Here is an 18,609-nt window from a genome sequence, read left to right on the forward strand (position 1 = left end):
TCAGTTGAGAAGACTTTCTGTGTGTAGGTATTTGTGGTGGAAGGACACGGTTTTGCACTGTCATCTGTGAAGTTGTCTTGTGACTTTCTACACCTTGTTTTTGAGACTGGGTATTTCACTGAACTTAGATATTACCAAATGACAAGCCTGACAGTCACTGACACACGGATCGTCTTGTCTCCTTCCACCCAGTGTTGGGGTGACAGATGTGTACAGATGTGTACCGCCACACCCAGCTTTAGTGGGAGCTTGGAAGCGGAGAACACACCCTCACGCTGGCATGGCAGCGCCTTGCTGACCAAGCGAGCCATTTTCCCAGCCCAGGAATTTATACTTAGTGTTGTTTTTTGAGACAGGGTCTCTTTATGTAGCTCTGGCTGTCCTGGAACTCTCTATGTACACTAAGCTGTCCTTGAAATTACAGAGATCTGACTGCTTCTGCCTCTCAGGTGCTGGGATTAAAAGCGTACACCACTATGGATGGCCTCCAAGAATATTTTTTAAATTACAAACCTATGTGACATTATAAGAAAAACAAATTCCTATGTACTTTAAAGGCCCTGTTCCTATCTTAGCTGATTAAATGCTTACATAGATCAACCTCTGATGATATGTCTTCCTGATATATCCTATGACATCACCTTCATTTTCCAAGATGTGTTTATTACTTCAATCTGAAAATAGTATTAAGCTATATTAATAAATTATAGCTTTCTTCCATGTTTGTGTTTTTGATCTTGCTAGGAAGAGGTATATCTTTGAACATCAACTTTGAGAGTATAGACTGAAAGTAGAATCATAGAGAGAATGTCATTATATAGTAGTTTTTTTTTTTTTTGTTGTTGTTGTTGTTGTTTTGGTTTTCAAGATAGGGTTTCTCTGTTGTAATAGCCCTGGCTGTCCTGGAACTTGCTCTGTAGTCCAGGCTGGCCTTGAACTCACAGAGATCCGCCTGCCTCTGCCTCCCGAGAGCTGGAATTAAAGGTGTACACCACCACCGCACGGCTATACATACAGTAGTTTTTAATTAGCACATAGCTTGACTCGTTCACAAGGTAGAGTTCATACTTCATTCATGTATATAGCACGTCACAGTCAGATCACTTCAAGCACTTATCATTTCTTTGTGTTGGGAACATTCCAACGCCCTCAAGAGCTTTTATGAACTATACACTGAGTCACTGCTGACCACAGCTGTCCTGCCGTGCTAGAGAACATTAGGGACTATTTCTCCAATGCAACTGGACCCCTTAACAGTTGCAGTGCTTCAAGGGCACAGTCTTGCTGCTTAGGAGACTGAGGCAGGAGGATTGCTTGAGTCCAAGAACTTGAAGCTAGCCTGGACAACACAGGGAATCCTCAAAACACTACCACCACCCAGTCAACTGCTCTCTCTATAACTATCCTCCTCTGTGTGCCTCCCCTACCCCTTCAACAGTATTTAATTATATGTCAGATACTGCCAGGATTCACTTCAGACCGAGGAAATGAATTCATTGAACAGCACCTCTTTCTTTTCTTGGTCTTGTAAGGCAGGATCTTGCTGTGTAGCCTAGGCTGGCCTTGAACTTGTGATTCTCCTACCTCAGCCTCTTGAGTGCTGGGGTTATAGGCATGTGCCAAGTAAGACTGAGCACCAGGGAAGGTGCTTTTCTAGCAAGTATCCATTTGATCATGGATGACATTGTCACTTCCACATAAAGAGGAATTCATCTAATTCCACACATATTTTTAAAATATTAAAAACACCAAATTGGCCGGGCAGTGGTGGTGGTGCACACCTTTAATCCCAGCACTCGGGAGGCAGAGGCAGGCAGATCTCTGTGAGTTCAAGACCAGCCTGGTCTACAAAGCGAGTTCCAGGAAAGGCGCAAAGCTACACAGAGAAACCCTGTCTTGAAAAATAAAAATAAATAAATAAATAAATAAACAAACAAAAAACCCCCACCAAATTGGCATGGGTTTTGATTTTTGTAATTACAAATATATTTTGTTATCAAGTAGCAAGATTATTATCATCACACCTTAAAGTAGTCATATTTTCAACTGCCTCAATACAACATAAATCTATATAATAAAGCTGCTGTTATTGGTTCTCTCTTCTGTCTCCCACCCATCTATCTGTTCTATGTATCTGTGCTTAGTAATTCTCAGAAGAAATTTTACTGTGTTAACTTTAACTATGCACCTCCATCTCCCAGAGCCCAGCAGATGAAAGAGAGGTGACCTAGCAACAGACGCGTCACTCACAGAGCTCAGCCAGCCACTCATTCACATCCTCCATCGTTGCATTTATTCGTGTCTCATCATTCGGGAGAGTAATCCGACACTTTGGGTGGAATATGTAAGTGGGGTCGACTGTTTCTAACTTGATTTTTGTACTTAGCTGCTGCAGGACCCACAGGAGATTCAGCATAAAGCCATCTGTAGAGACCAATCGATCATCCGCCTGGGACAGAAGGCAAAAGCAATTCCAACAACTGTTATGTATAAAACTGGCACAAGTTTCTATGAAAGCAGAGGGGACATTCAAATGTGACCACTCCCTAAAGTCACTGACAGGCCACGAGGTGACCACAGCTAGCAGATGCCAGCCAAACGAGACGTCCCACCCATCCACCACCACGTCCTCACTGGCCTCTGCAGAACCCGAGTCTGCAGACACAATTCGTATTGAGAGAGGAACTGAAGGTCAGAGAATGTTAGTAAGCAGACAGAACACATGCAGCCTCCTTTCTTGTCCTTCTTTCTCAAGAACACTAGGACAGCCAGCTGCAACCCCACGAGACAGCTTCCCATGTAAACAGTGAGCACAGCCCCGTGAGAGGAACTAAGAAGCCAGTCAGAGCTGAGCGGCCACCACACACTAGGAACTATTCTAATGCTTTACATATAGTAAGCCCACAGGTTAGCAGCCACTATTAACCCCATTTACCAAATGAAGAAACTGAGGCACGGAAAGAAACTGTCAGGTGTGCCCCACTTACAGGCCAGTAGTAAATGGGGCCCAATATAAAACTGTAACCCACACAGAACACGGTGAAATTCTGGATGGTCTCTTGGGACTGCACAGCTCTTGGGTGCCAAGTCACAGATGACAACACCAAGTGGTGACGTCAACAGACTGGACACAGCAGACAGTGTGAACAACACCAGAAGCCACTGAGTTTCTGCTCTTCTCTAGACTTTCATTCTCTTGCTTCTGAGTACTTCTTATTAATAATAATCTGAAATTGTTAATTTCCCCACTCTTACCATGCACAATGGAATCCTTATGACCTTGAAGTACTTCTTCCGGACTGTTCCTGACCCTACTCCTTGTGATTTCCTTACTGACACCCTTCCCCTTCTGTAGTGGATTCTACCACAGTCCTCACTGATAGGCTCTGAGCAGACTCAAGCCCATGGCTTCTTTTTTACCTGCCCATTCTCTCCCAGTCACAAAGCCCTATGTCCTGGTCTGGCAATAAAGCTGGCTCATTCCTGCTCTAGTACTGGATATGGACCAAGAGGGTTCTTTTCTCAGCCTTGTCATGACCGGCTCCTCAGTCAAGGCCTGAATAAAATGTCAGCTCCTCAGAGCGGCTGCTGTGTTACCTGATCAAAATGCACTCCTGTCCCCTCCTCCCAGCACTCCACAAGCACCCCCAGACCCTTCACACTCCATCACGGACTCTTGTTACCGTCTGGAATACTGTGCTTGTCCGTCTACTTCCTGCCAGAGAACTCAGGCTCCACACAGCGGGAGGCTTGCCTCTCTAGTTCCATGCTGTTTTCCTGATCCCCAGAACGGAGCCTGGGAGGTGCTGCATTAAGTCTGAGCAACTGAAAGCATTTTGGGGACTCCTACCTGCATTTGGGCTTTCTTCATATTGGCATTGACAACGGCCGCCATGTAACTGAGGGCAGCTTCACGAGTTTCACCATTTAACAAAATACTGTGCAGTATCTTGAAAAGCTCTTGCTGAATTATTTTGAAAAAGAAAAAAAACAATTAACTCCTTTTTTACTTTAAGAATAGCCTCCTGCTGCCCACCCCTTTCTTCTCCCACGTCCACTCCTTGTAGGGAACCCAAGACAGTCAACATTATGAAACGTGTGTGTGACCAGGAGGACTTGGGGAGAATGCTGAGCAGCCCCAGATTTAATAAGCCAGCCTTTGCCGCTCCCCTTCCGTGACTAATATGGCCTCGATTAGCAAGGCACTTCACTTTTACAGTTTAGGACAAAAGACATATTAAGTACATCAGTGACTCAGCCAAGGGTGCCTGCCGCACGCTAACCGCTCCCGCTCATCCTCATGATTCCCATGGCTACAGGCAAGATGGAGGGGAAGCATGACCACTAGACATCACTCCAGTCCCCAGTGACATTCTCAGGGAAACAGCATAGCTGGGCTTCAGTCATTACTCATGTCATATGTGGGGCTCTCTGGGAGACACCGGACTGGCACCCTTGAGGTGCCGGGCCTGGGCTTCATCTCTGTCCAGAAGCAGCAACAAGTGCTAACAGCGACAAGGGGCGCTCTATACGGAGCATCTTCTTTGTAAAGTATCTGACTTCTAGGACAGCACCAATCTACGGGACAGGCCTCTCTCCTCTGGCTTCCCTTCTGAACACCTACCCGTCCCAGCTCCAGGTAATGCTGTAGGGACTGGCTGACGACACGGGTGTTCTCCAGGGTCACGGTGGGCCCTGAGAAGTATTTCTCAACCACCTTTGCCTGCAAGGAGAGGGGAAACATTCAATCAGCATACAGTGACCGTCTGGGAAGGGCTGGATGGGAGTCAAATGTGTACTCACATCATCCTCTGCAAAGACTGAGAAGCTAAAGAAGGCCCCTAAGTAGGAGAGTCTCTGCAGCTCCCGCCCAGAACCAGGGCTTAAGGACTTCGGCAACCACAGAGGCAAAGAGGCGACCTAGACACAACACAGAGGGACCAGCAATCAGCTACACAGGGGGTTCTGGCCACCAAGCACTCCAAAACTACGAGGTACAAATAAGTCAGGTTCCCTTTGATATTTTTTTTTTTACCCCTAATAGAGGGTACTCTCCAGCTTCCACATTTTTATAAGAAACACTTTAAAAATGTTATTCTTTCATAGTTGTGTGTGTGTGTGTGTGTGTGTGTGTGTGTGTGTATGAGTGTGTGTGTGTGTGTGTGTGTTGTGTGTGTGTGTGTGTGTGTAGTTTGATGTATTTCTTCCCAATGTCCTTTTTTATCATCTTCTCCCTCCCAAACCCCTTCTTCCCACGGTACTGCTACTATTCTCGTGTTTTCTGTGTAGCATACTGCACCTAAGTAAGGATTTTCACATGAACACAAGTGAGGCGTCATTTACTTCAGCAAGGTTTCCAGAGCAGTGGGTTGACTGAGGACTGTGACTCCCCCAAACCATTAACTGCCTGTAACAGGTCAAGACACAAGTGAAATGTGAAAGACCCACTGTGATGCTCCTCAAAGGAGCTACTCCCTTCCTACAGCACCTGCTCTTCCCCAGAAATCAGACACAAGGCAACAACACTTCAGCATAGAAAACACATACAGACCAGCAATTGAACAGATGAGGGACGCCCCCAATTTCCAAAAGTCTGTAGCTGACACTACTTTTAGAGTGGCCTCCACATGGTGACAGAGTCGGCATACGGCTCAACAGGAGACACTTACCAAACTGCACACCGGGTGTGTCTTCCCAAACTTGGTTTCACAGAGTTCACCTAGTGCCTAGAAATAAGACAGGACAGAATCACTAGGATGTGTTCCGTTTCACACTGCTGCCGTGTGTGACAGCAAGAGACAGTTTTCATTTCCACTATAAAGGCATGGAGATGCTCCTTATAAGGTCACCAGCCTTACTACTTTTCCTGCTGAGTAAATGAATACATGCGCCCTGCAAAACAAACAAAAAACCCAACCCTCTGCCTAGGCGGCCTGGTGCACATCTTTAGCCCAGCACCCAAGAGGCAGAAGCAGGTTGATTTCTGTGAGCTGGAGGCTAGTCTGGTCTATGGAGTTCCAGGACAGCCAGCCAGCGCTACATAGTGAGACCCTGTCTCAAACAAAATAAAACAAATACCTTTGTGAGAAGGGGAAAAACATGACAAAAATACATTGTATGAAAGAATATTTATATTTAAAAAAGCACTTAGATAAAGGAGAAATACAAAGCACAGCTAGAAATCACTCATACTTCACTTGCAGATAAAACGCCTTCTGATGTCCTTCCAGAAGGTGTGCACTTAGTTTTAAAAACTGAGTTTTGCTTCATATCATTTCGTAACACAATACTTGTTGTATAGATCGCATGTGCTAATTCTGTCAGCATTATCCAGGGCTTTACTCTGGACCCAAGAAGCTACTTGATGCAGAACACTTAAAAAGTGTGACATGGCTTCCGGACACGAGGCACGTGCAGTAACTCTTCCTCACTGTTGTCCTCATTCTAGAAAAAAAAAAAAAAAAAAAAAAAAAAAAAAAAAAAAAAAAAAAAAAAAAAAAAAAAAAAAAAAAAAAAAAAAAAAAAAAAAAAAAAAAAAAAAAAAACTTCTGCTCATTCTAGACCAGACGGTTATGATCATGAGTTTAGCCTCAGTCCATCAAGCCACAATGAATAGGAAATGAGTTTCTCTGTGAATTAGACAGAAGCTGTCTAACAGTCACTGAGCCTTGAACAGACCCACTGAAGTCATTGATCCAAAGAACTGCTGAGAAGTTTAACTTCTCACTGCATAGTGTGGATAGCCCATTAACACCACAGGGAAAGCCTAAGACAACCCCACCCAACAGCAGGCAACACACCATCCACAAAAAACCCCAGGGGTTAGGGCGGGTGGGGCTGGCAGCCAGATGACATCATTACCATTATTTACTGTTGCTGCTATTGTGTGTGTGTGGGGGGGGGGTATGGTAAGTGTGTAAGTGTGTAAGTGTGTGTTTCTCTCAGACAGGATTTTGCTATGCTACGCCCAGGTTGGCCCAAACTCTCAATTCCCCTGCCTTAGCCTCCTAAGCACTGGGACTGCAGGCACATGGCACATGCCCCGTAGCATCAGCAAAGAAAACAATCCTCCAGTGATCACAGCATAGAACTGCTGTGGGACGGTCTGTATGTCAAATTGCTCTGATTGGTCAATAAATAAAACACTGGTTGGCCAGTGGCCAGGCAGGAAGTAGGTGCGACAAGGAGAGAGGAGAATTCTGGGAAGCAGAAGGCTGAGGCAGAGAGACACTGCAGCCGCCGCCATGACCAGCAGCATGTGAAGATGCCGGTAAGCCACCAGCCACGTGGCAAGGTATAGATTTATGGAAATGGATTAATTTAAGCTATAAGAACAGTTAGCAAGAAGCCTGCCACGGCCATACAGTTTGTATGCAATATAAGTCTCTGTGTTTACTTGGTTGGGTCTGAGCGGCTGTGGGATTGGCGGGTGACAAAGATTTGTCCTGACTGTGGGCAAGGCAGGGAAACTCTAGCTACATAGAACAACACAGTGCCCACCAATAATCCAGCTATTTCTGCACCAACCCAGCAGGCTTCCTCCTCCTGCCTCATTTCCCATCTCCTCACTCTTCTCCTCTCTGACCCCTACATCATCAACAGCAGGTCCTAAACTAAATCACTTTCTACCACAAAGGATGCTTCTGTCGCTCACCAAGTTGTTGATATCTGTCACTAAATTCTCTTCATTGAAATACTAAACTTATCTAGATGGGGTCCAAGAAACCTCCAGATGAAACAGCAGCAACCATCCATTCCTCGTCCCTCTCTGCCCTCGGAAACATGCTCAAATTTTTTATTTATCTACTTTCATGGTTTGGTTTTCTTTTTTGAGACAGGATCTTACTATGTAACCCAGGCTTGTCTGGAAGTCACCATGAGTTCCAGGCTGGTCTAAACTTGAAATGATCCTCCCACCCCAGCCTCTCGAGTGGTTCAAGCTTCTTTCTTTAGACAAGCTTTCCTGGACCCAGAGTAACCTCACACACTATGTAGAGGTAGCTGACCTGGAGCTCCCGATCCTCTGGCTTCGAATTCACAGTCCTGGGATCACAGTTGAACTAACTAGCTCACTTGGTAGCCAAAGATGGACTAGAATTCACTGAGTAGCTATGGCTGGCCTTTAATTCATGATTAACTTTCCTGCCTCAGATTTCCAATGGCTGGGGTTACATGATCTACCATACTTGGCTAGGCCTCACATTTTCCTTCCAGCATTATTATGAACTTTCACCTTGTTAATGATATGATAGTTCTGATTTTTCTAAAAAAGACCTTTTGTCACTTCTTTGAGCATTTATCACAGCATAATTTTCAGGATATTTTGCTTTGATACAACTTTTACCATGAATTATGAACAGCCTAAGGCAGCAACAGTTCTTAACCTGTAAGCTGTGACCCCCTTTGCAGGGTGGGGTGGGGTGACTGAACCTTTCACAGGAGTTGCCTAAGACCATCTGAAAACAGATAGTTACATTATGATTCGTAACAGTAGCAAAATTATAGTTATGGAGTAGCAACGAAATAGTTTTACACCTGGGGGTCAGCACAACATGAAGAACTGTGTTAAAGGGTCTCACGGTGAGGAAGAGTGAGAACCACTGTGTTAAGGGTCTCAGCATTAGGAAGGTTGAGAACCATTGTGTTAAGGGTCACAGAATTAGGAAGGTTGAGAACCACTGTGTTAAGGGTCACAGAGTTAGGAAGGTTGAGAACCACTGTGTTAAGGGTCACAGAGTTAGGAAGGCTGAGAACCATTGTGTTAAGGGTCACAGAGTTAGGAAGGCTGAGAACCACTACTCTACAGGAAGAGAGCTTATTTCCTGAGCTCTGCGATCTGTTACTAAGTACAAGGCGAATTCCCAGACACCAATGAGTCAATGGCACAATAGAATCAAATCAATAGAATGAGTACAAGGAACAAGCATAAAGTTTCAATTTCTCTATGGCCTCAATTTATACAAAGTGGTAAATATATACAGAGTAAATGAGTCTCATAGTTTGGCATTTTTCCCATTACAATTATGTAACAAAAGGGGATACCTGGAGCTGGGTGGTGGTGGCGCACGCCTTTAATCCCAGCACTTGGGAGGCAGAGCCAGGAGGATCTCTGTGAGTTTGAGGCCAGCCTGGTCTACAGAGCGAGATCCAGGACAGGCACCAAAGCTACACAGAGAAACCCTGTCTCGGGAAACCAAAAAAAAAAAAAAAAAAGCCGCCACCTCTGGGTTTTTATATGGATTCTCAGGAAGCAAACTCAGGTCACAAGCTTGTGCAAGTGTTTTAAGCTGCTGAGCCATCTCTGGCTCAATAAAAAAAATTTCGTCCCAGCTGGGCATGAGAGCGCACTGCTGTAATCTAAGCACTCTGAAAGAGGTTCATGAGTACAAGGTCAACCTGTGTCACACAGGAATGTATTAAAATGATTTCATTTTTAAATTTTCATTAATGTGTACATGTGTATATACCTCATGAGTGCAGATGCTTGTGCAGGCCAGAAGAGGGCAAATGTCTTGGAGCTGGAGTTACAGGCAGTTCTGCAAACCAAGCTCCGGTTATGTACAAGAGTAGCAAACACTGGTAACTGCTGAGTCACCTCTCCAGCCCCAATGTGTTGCTATCATTTTCCATTTGTCATTACTGTGTGTGCATGGGGGTGGGAAGGTGGGGATGTGCAGCATGTATGTGCAAGTCAGAGGAGAACATACGGAGTTGGTTCTCTCCCTCATCCTTACATGGATTCCAGATGTAAGGCTTACCCAGCAAGCATTTTAACTGAGGAGCCAGCCTTCTACAAGTTTCTTTTTTAAATCCCAAGTATGGTTTGTATGCTCCTCTGAAAAATCTGCTGAGATTGCCCGCCAATGGTCATCCTTCGTACTAGCTACCAGGATGGCAAAGCACTTTCGCACTGGAACCTTCCTCGCTGCCGTCTAGGACTGGCAGGGTGGAGGACGGACGGCTACAATGCACTCAGGCAGCTCAGGACACAAGTGCACTCTGTCCAGCCTACGCAAGGGTCTCAGGATTTACAGTTAAAGTCGGAATAATCTATAGCTGTAAGCACAGCACTTGAAAGGTGGAAGCAGTGAGATCAGAATTAAGGGTCATCTTCAGCCTGGAAGACATGAGACTGTCTCAAAAAAACTAAAACATTTGAAAACAACATTGAACATAGATCTAAAAGAAAAATATCTACTTAAATACCTCTTAAAGAAAAGGAAAAAGACTTTACCATGAGGGGATATTTAAAGTAGTCACTATCGAGGGAGCACTCTTTGGCAGCAAGAGCCAGGCCTTGTAAAATAGGGATAAAGATCTGTAATAAAAAAGAAAAGCACAAACATTAGGTTTAAGGAAAATGAAACAGGCAAGCATGTCACACAAGGTACTGGGTCTGAAGGTCCAGACACTCCTACTCTTCCCCAAAGGAGAAATGCTTTTCTTTTTTCTTTTTAATTTTAATTTTAATTTTTCTCCAGATCAAGGACTGTAGAATTCTTGAGTGTTGACCTGTCCATCAGTCAGACCAAGCATAAAGTAACGAAGCTCAACTTTCCAGCAAAGGATATTGATGAACACTGACACTCCAGTGGGACTCTGACATCCGACGGCAGCCAGCACAGAGAGGACTGCTGGGAGGGCTCCCTGCCTCACTTTGGACTCCCGAACACCTCACCATCACCCCACTGTCCTCCCCAAGTTGCTGATTAACACACACTAATGATCTGTCAGGAAAGTACCTAAGTGTTCCACCTTCTCCTCAAATCCACCAACACTTAAAAAATGGTTTTGCTCCGTTTGTTACATTCAGCTGAATTGAGAGCAAAGGGACAGTTGATGAATGTTCAGACTGAAAACTAAATGACTAGTAAGAACCCCTAACCTCCATACACAGGAATTAATACAGTCACCTGACCTGGAAACCGAAGGGCACAAAACATACATACAAGGCCTGCACTGACATGGTGACAGTGTGCAAGCCCTGCTCAGCACAGTACACTGCACACGTCACAGTGCCTGTCACGGAGCCACACAATTAGGAGCAGGCTAGAATCCAAGACTAACAACATCAAGGGAAAGCGCAGTACACGGCAGCTGGCAATCTGAACCACAAGCTGGAAGGGAGCATAATACGAAGCCACTAGAAAACCAGGACCAAGCCCTCCGGCCACTGAGTTCATCCATCACACAGACCTCGGAGCAGAAGAGAAGACAAGGGACCAAAAAGGGCCCTTGATGTGCCTGAGGAGCATTCTGTGCTATCAAAACAGCTTTGGAGAGATCACCCTGGTTCCTGTAACTGGAGTTATCAGGGTAGAAGTAACGTGCTTTCGTAATCTAGCTGAAAACGGGGAGTAACAGTCAGCATGGGGGCAGGAGATGCCAAAACTGCAATCCAGAGGAAAAGGCAAGACAAGTTCTAGAACCCCATGGATAAATGCCATTAACTGTTCATCTGAATGACCTTTAAATACATTAAGACTACTTTAAGCTTTAGTCTTTTCAGTAGAGTTGTCTCTTTCTGCAATTAAGAGTTTAATTGATAACAAACAGGCAAAATATGAATAAGCATAAAATGTTTCCCACCATCAATGAGTGTATTTTTTTTTTAAATTTATATTATTGTGTCTGTATAATGTGTAAGTGGGTGGGTGTGCACACTAAACGTGGAGACCAGAGGGCACTTTCAGGAGTCAGTACTATCGTCCTTTGGGGGGGTTCAGGGACTGACTGTGCAGCAAGCACTTTTATCCACTGAAACAGCTCACCAGCCTAGGAGTCATATTACTTTTGTGCCCTGTACATTGCAAATAACTTTTCTATTTTTCAAGTAAATACCTCCTAGTGTAGATAAAAGCTTCAGCTCTTCATCTTAAGTCTTACATTTAAGCTGCTATTTGTCTCTTTCTTCATTTGGAAGCATCACCCAAGCATTAAAAGGAAGTGGCAAGCCCAGTCGAGGACTCAGAAGTCCTGTCTGGCAGCTTGTTAGTGAAAAGGTGGGACTCGGCCTGCTGCAATCGGCAGCTGCTCCCTCCAGACAAAACTCATGGTAACCCAGGAGAGACAACAACGGCTTCATGCCAGCTAGTGCAGGAAGGCACCAGCTTCCTGTGGGCCAGGAAGACCTACCTGTGCTGTAAGCTACCACGAAGTTCATGCCACCTCCTTTACAAAACCACCAAAGGTCACTTTGTGGCCTCTGCATAACTTATTGTCAATAAAATAAGCATCACGTGTCCTTCTGAGGTGATTTTGGGCCTGATTTTAAAACTTCTCTGGGTTTTTCAAATGGTTGCTTTTATGAAAAAGAAGTATTACTTAATGCTGACCATACCTAAAGCTGCTTCACTTAAACCTCCTGCGACAATTCTTTCTTTTTTTATTTTTGGTTTTGGTTTTTTTGAGACAGAGTTTCTCTGTGTAGCTTTGAGCCTTTCCTGGATCTCACTCTGTAGCCCAGGCTGGCCTCGAACTCAGAGATCCACCTGTCTCTGCCTCCCGAGTGCAGGGATTAAAGGTGTTCGCGGCGCCACCACCACCACCACCGCCCAGTGCGACAATCCCCTCCACTCCCACCCAGGAGTTCATTATCTTAAGGATAGAGAGCTCTCGATGCTGCCTTTATTGTTCCTGCAGTCGACTCCACAATACATTACTAAAGCCCACCGTGAACAAACAGCCGAGAGGGCGTAACCTTAAACAGAATTGTTCTTTTTGAGTCCTGAACTGTTCTTTCCTTGTTTTTTTCCCCCCATTCAGATGAGGTGTCTCACTATGTAGCCCTGGCTGGCCTGGAACTTACTATATAGACCAGGCTGGTTTCTAACCCATTGAGATTTACCTGCCTGACCGGTGAGTGCTGGCATTAAAGGCATTCACCACCACACCTGATGTGGCCTGGATTGTGCTTTTACAAATATTTAAGAATCCAAAGGTCTTAAAATTGAGAGTTATGAATATGCTAGCTATAAAACAAAGGAAAGGATATCATGCCAAATGTAACATGCATAGTGAGATCTAGGAAGAGGCATTTCCCACATATGACATTCTTATTTGTTTCCTTTTTAGCATATATAATTATGCATGGATTTCATTATGGCATTTTCATACATATACATATATAATAAAAAAATGCATTTATTGTACTCGCCCCATTACACTCCCATGTCTCCTCCTCATTATCACTTATCCTCTAGTCCCTTCACTATTTTCATGCCCTCCCTCCCTCCCTCCCCACACTCTTTCTTTCTTATGATGCGTCAATTTACTTAGGGGATACCTGCAGAAGCGTGGGTGAGAGGCTGTTCACAGGAGCATGGGTACCTATACCAGTGGCTGTATCACTCAAGAAAACATCTTTCCATTCTCCAGCCACCACTAACTGCATGAAAGGGGTGGAGCTTCATGAGTCCCTCCCCTACTCCATGACATGTTGTATCTGGACATCAGCATACATGCGCTTAGCTAAAAGCTGGAGTATTGCTTGGCCCACTGTACCTGCTTGAACACTTCTTCATCCTGGTGAGTGGTCCTCACCAGTTCTTGAATGAAGCCGTACGGGAGATTCCTGCACAGCATATACGGCACAAGGAAGGACGGCTGCTGCAAGGACCTGCAGACCCAGGAAAAACAAGGGCTGTGAGAGAAGCCGGCACAATGTCATGGCCACACAGTCTGCCCCGTCACGTAAACAAGACTTTTCTAACATGGTGACACCAGAAGAAATCACCAAAAACAACAACTCTTTCTTTGTGGAGTCCTTTGAAAGGGAAGCAGCAGGCCTGGGAGGTACTTTTGGGACTAAGCATTGTCTGCCATGTGCAAAGCCCCAGGCTGGGTCCTCAGCAGTGGAAAAGAAATCATAAATGCATCTAAAAATGCACTAAGGTGATTGGAGAGATGGCTCAGTAGTTAAGAGCTCTTGTAAAAGGTCTGGTTTGGGTCCTAGCACCCATGTGGCAGCTCACAACTGTTTTTAACTAGTTCCAGGAGATCCAACACCTTCTTCTGACCTCCAGTAGTACTGGAAGCACATGATGCACATACACATAAGCAAATCTAAAACTCCTTTAAATAATAAAAAAGAATTATTGTTTATTTATTTGTTTATGCCTCATCCACATTGAGGAAAAAAGATTATCAATAATCTCCTTCAACCTCAACCTCCAAAATTCTAGGATCATAAGCATGTGGCACCATACAGCCTAATTTTCCTTCATTTTGAGAATATTAAAAAAACATAGTTATAGTACAGGGAACAACCAGAATGAAAAAACTGCAATTTTTCATTTTTCCATGAAACACAGGGCTGGAGGGATGCGATGTCAGTACTTAAGAGCACTGGCTGCTCTTCCAAAGGACCTGGGTTCAATTCCCAGGACCCACATGTCGGCTCACAGCTGTCTCTAATGCCAGTTCCAGAGGGATCCAATGCCTTCATCTGGCTGCTGTGACCACCAGGCATGCACATGATATGCAGATATACAAGCAGATAAAACACCCATACACATAAAAATAAAATTGAAAAGAATAAAATATACAATCTTTTATTAACTTTGAAAACTATCCAGAATTTTCTGAAACAGACAAATCATAGCACTTTGGCCAATTTTCAAATCATTCTCTACTACTGTATTTTGTTTTATCTTGTTTTTATGAGGGGAATGAAACCCAGGCCTATGCAGTAAGTTCTAGGCCAGTCTGGCCTTGTATTGGTGGTGACCCTCTTGCCTCTGCCTCTTGCTAGGATTATAGGTATGTGCCTTCTCACCTAGTTCCCCCCACTATTCTCTAACACCTAGTAACAGAAACCAATTCGGAGACACACGGAACATGATCATTTTGTCACAAACATCCACTAGCTTCAAATACTAGGTTTGAAATTAAATTATTATTATTTACCTTGGTTCTACATATTTTAAAAAGTACACAGAACTCTTAAAAATATAACTAACTTCTTTTAAAAAATATGCTCTGTACTCTTTAGAAGATTATTTTATTTCCACAGTATTCAGGTGGAGGAAAGGCTCAGCCCTTGGTTGTATCTATTTTTATCTTATGGATGAGTGTTTTTCCTGTATGTGTGTCTATGTACCACACCAGATGTATGTATACAGTGTCCTCGGAGGCCAGAAGGAGGCATCCTATCTCCTGGAACTGGGGTCACAGATACTATGACCCACCATGTAGATGCTGGGAATTGAACCCCAGTCTTCAGCAAGAGTAGTCAGTGCTCTTGACCTCTGAACCATCTCTCCAGCCTGAGCTTTGATGACTAAATCAGAACACATTCCCTGTACAGGTCCCAGAGTCATCCAACAGAGCGTCAAACGCCCGGAGGATAAAATCCACTGAGCGATGGCCCTCCTCCCCACACCAGCCACCACCTGGAGTGCCGTCGTACCTGGGCTGTGTGAGGGACCCTTGCAGCACTAGCGCGGTGTGGGAGATGCACTGCGAGCGGATGTTGCTCAGGAGCTGGCTGACTGCTGGCTGGCTGCACATCTGAAGGAGAGAGTTAACCGTCAGGAGAGAGGCTAGAAAATGCCCTGATTTCCTCTCCCCAGACTCACAAAGGACACACACAGCAAGTGTGTCGCCAACCTGTGCCACCTGTACTGAGGTTAGTGAGGGAACACAGAACAGAACTTTGGGCACACCCATCCCATTTCCTTTTGGGGGGGCGTTATATCATACTTTGAGGCAGGGTATTTTATACAATAGCCCAGGTTGGTTTCAAACTCACAGCAAATCTCCTGTCCCAGATTTCCAGAGTGCAGAACTGATAAGTGTGCACCACCACACCTACTCAGACTTTCTTTACTTTTGCTAAGATTAAGGACAAGAAACCCAGAGGAGGCCACACAAATTTGAAACTAACACGGGGTAATCAGTGTCTGAAGTCAGACAAGAACTGGATAGTGAAATATGAATAAGAAGGTAGGTATTGAGATGTTGCCAGGTGTTGTGGCACATGATTTGATTCCAGTTGCCAGAGGCAAGTGGATCTCTGTGAGTTCAAGGTCTGCCAGGGCTACATAGTGAGACTTCATCTCAAAAAAAAAGGGGGGTGAGGGGAGGGTAATGCTCCCTTGGTTTAGCATGGTCCTGAAGCTTGTTATTTATTTAATAATTCTGACAATAACAGCTTCATCTCCGAGGGGCATCACTTCCTCATACATGGCTACTTGGATTCACTGGGCAATTGTGAAAATCCAAGCTCATGGACTGATTACAGTATTACATACTGAGTGTGGATTTAAATTCTGTAAGCATGATACACCTTTCCTCCTTTGAGTTTCCTATATATTTTGTCCTAGTGATGGAAAACTGACACCATCAGCAGTTATCAGGACCACACATGACACACACAACACCTATCTACAGGGCAGACAAAAGAGAGGATGCTGGAGCCAAGGTACTCAGCCTCAGTCTGAGCTCTGGCTCTAACCACAGCTCTATCACTACTGACTATTTAATCGACAGCTTCTCTTGGGACAGAGATTAGCACATACATAACATATCATAACATAACATAACATAACATAACATAACATAACATAACATAACATAACATAACATAACATAACATAACATAACATAACCAGTCTGCTTTCGTTCTGGTAAATCCTCTTCATAGTACCTTTGGCGCTTTTTTTTCCTCTATTCCAACTCGGTCGAAAACACTCGATGAGGTAGTTCAGCATGTCTGTCTCCTTGCAGGTTTCAATGGTGAAATGATCACTGTACGAGTCCCAGTTACTTGCTCCACCAGAGGCTCCCAAACTTTGGGGAAGAGAAAAAACATTGACCATGCTTACCTCTTTGCGACCATCTCTACAGAGAAGCTTGTCACGCTGCAGCAGAAAGCCTGTTAGGAGCCCTGCATCCATGGTGAAGCACAAACACCCGTGCAGCCAGACTGGAGTTCACCCATGTTTATCTGCTCCCAGCCTAACCAGGGATCGATCTCTGGTAAATATGTCCTAGTCTGTCCATGGGACCTGGCCTTTCTGGGGATGCAAACTTATAAATCAGAGGAACTAGGAATTGCTGCTGACTATTGATCAGCTAGAGTCAACCACAGGTTCACAAACCAAACCAAGTGACATCACTTGGGCAGACCCGAGGAGAGACACTCAAGCAACTACAGATACTATCTCTCACCCTTAGGACATCTACAAAGACCTGAATAAACTTCACTCAGCATTGGACAACAGGCCAGAACTTAGAGAAAATGCCTGGGTGGAAGGAGTTATCAATGTTTTTGCTATTAAGTTTTCAAATGAATAAGGAAGAAGAGAAAAATGAAAACAAAATAAACAAAACTCCTACACACGGAATAAGCTGCCTTGGGCTGTCGTTCCAGCTTAGTTTGTTACCTGCACCCAGAACCTCCACCACACCTGCAGGGGGCAGTGTGCAACACTGTTTGTAGTAACTATTCCCAGACAAAGGCCAAACATCACAATGGTTAGGTTCAAGGATACTAAGTAAAGTTGAGGCTAACCTTGAACAGATCACAAACCAAACTGGGTGTTCAACTACAATACTCATCTGTTATATACAAAAATTCCAAAAATATCAAGACAGAGGAAGAAGCAAAAAATTTCTAAAATAAAGGAGAGAGTTAGGCAAAACTATGACATATAGCATATGGAAGATGATAAAGATGGGAAGAATTCCAGGATCCTGATAGATGCATCTCTCTTCCAACCTCACGCAGACAAAGCACAGAAACTAAAAGGCCCAAGAACTGAGACAGCAACAATATGCTATACACCCAGAGACATGCATAATTAATCCACTTTGGAAAAATACGCGAATAAATCACCCAGGCATTGGGGAGATCCACATGGTTGACATGAGAAGGAAAGCAGGGTGTGGAAACAACTCAGTGCACAGGAGACAACATTATAAAGCCAAGGCTTTCAGCCCGGACACCATCCTATCTCCTAACAGACCTGAACTACTGTAAGTTATAATCCAGGCTGATACAAACTTTAAAAAGAAGGGAGGAATGATGCGAAGGGGCAGTTTAGAGGAAAGGGCAGGCCTCCGGGCTGCAGGGGACCTCACTAGATCCTGGGGACCATTCTCGAGGCAGCAATGAGTCTCTGGGTGTGCCTTACTCACTAATGGCTTTCTCTGGTAGGTCCTAACTGGCTAGACGACAGAAACGTGCACTACATGATGAGGCACAGCAACTCACCCAGAAACAGATAAAAACCTATCACAAGTGTGCTGATTGCAGCGATTCCTGGGAAGTACCGAGGGAAAACCTGCCTGACCCAGAGCAACCCGAGTTTTATCTGTGACTCCCTGATTATGTTCACGACACAATCCATAGACAGCCTTTGCTAATACAGCCACACACCTATGTGTGACTCAGGGTAATTTTCCTTGTAGCAGCTCTCACAGATGTCAGTGAAAACACGTACTTGGTATTTAAAATGAAAAATATAAAATAGTTTCCTAATAAGCCCACATTTCAAACATTTTCTGAAATTAAAAAAGAAAGTTAAATTTGATGCAATAGCTCGTTACCAGCTGTAAACAGTCAGTGATGCAACACCCAGACTAGCACAGGAGCTTGTGTCTGAG

At 44.4% G+C, this 18,609-nt stretch overlaps 1 protein-coding gene across 1 annotated transcript in view; it reads right to left on the reverse strand.

Moving 5' to 3' along the window:
- Window positions 1-18,609, reverse strand: part of Ube4b (ubiquitination factor E4B) — a 120,867-nt gene that overhangs the window by 35,386 nt on the left and 66,872 nt on the right. The window contains 10 exon segments of the mRNA XM_028893635.2: window positions 2,251-2,449; window positions 3,851-3,964; window positions 4,625-4,723; window positions 4,804-4,920; window positions 5,670-5,726; window positions 10,235-10,318; window positions 13,504-13,618; window positions 15,410-15,510; window positions 16,649-16,687; window positions 16,689-16,791. Coding sequence (XP_028749468.1) covers window positions 2,251-2,449; window positions 3,851-3,964; window positions 4,625-4,723; window positions 4,804-4,920; window positions 5,670-5,726; window positions 10,235-10,318; window positions 13,504-13,618; window positions 15,410-15,510; window positions 16,649-16,687; window positions 16,689-16,791 — 1,028 coding nt within the window.

Source organism: Peromyscus leucopus, chromosome 2, assembly GCF_004664715.2.
Source record: "Peromyscus leucopus breed LL Stock chromosome 2, UCI_PerLeu_2.1, whole genome shotgun sequence".
Lineage (NCBI taxonomy): Eukaryota > Metazoa > Chordata > Mammalia > Rodentia > Cricetidae > Peromyscus > Peromyscus leucopus.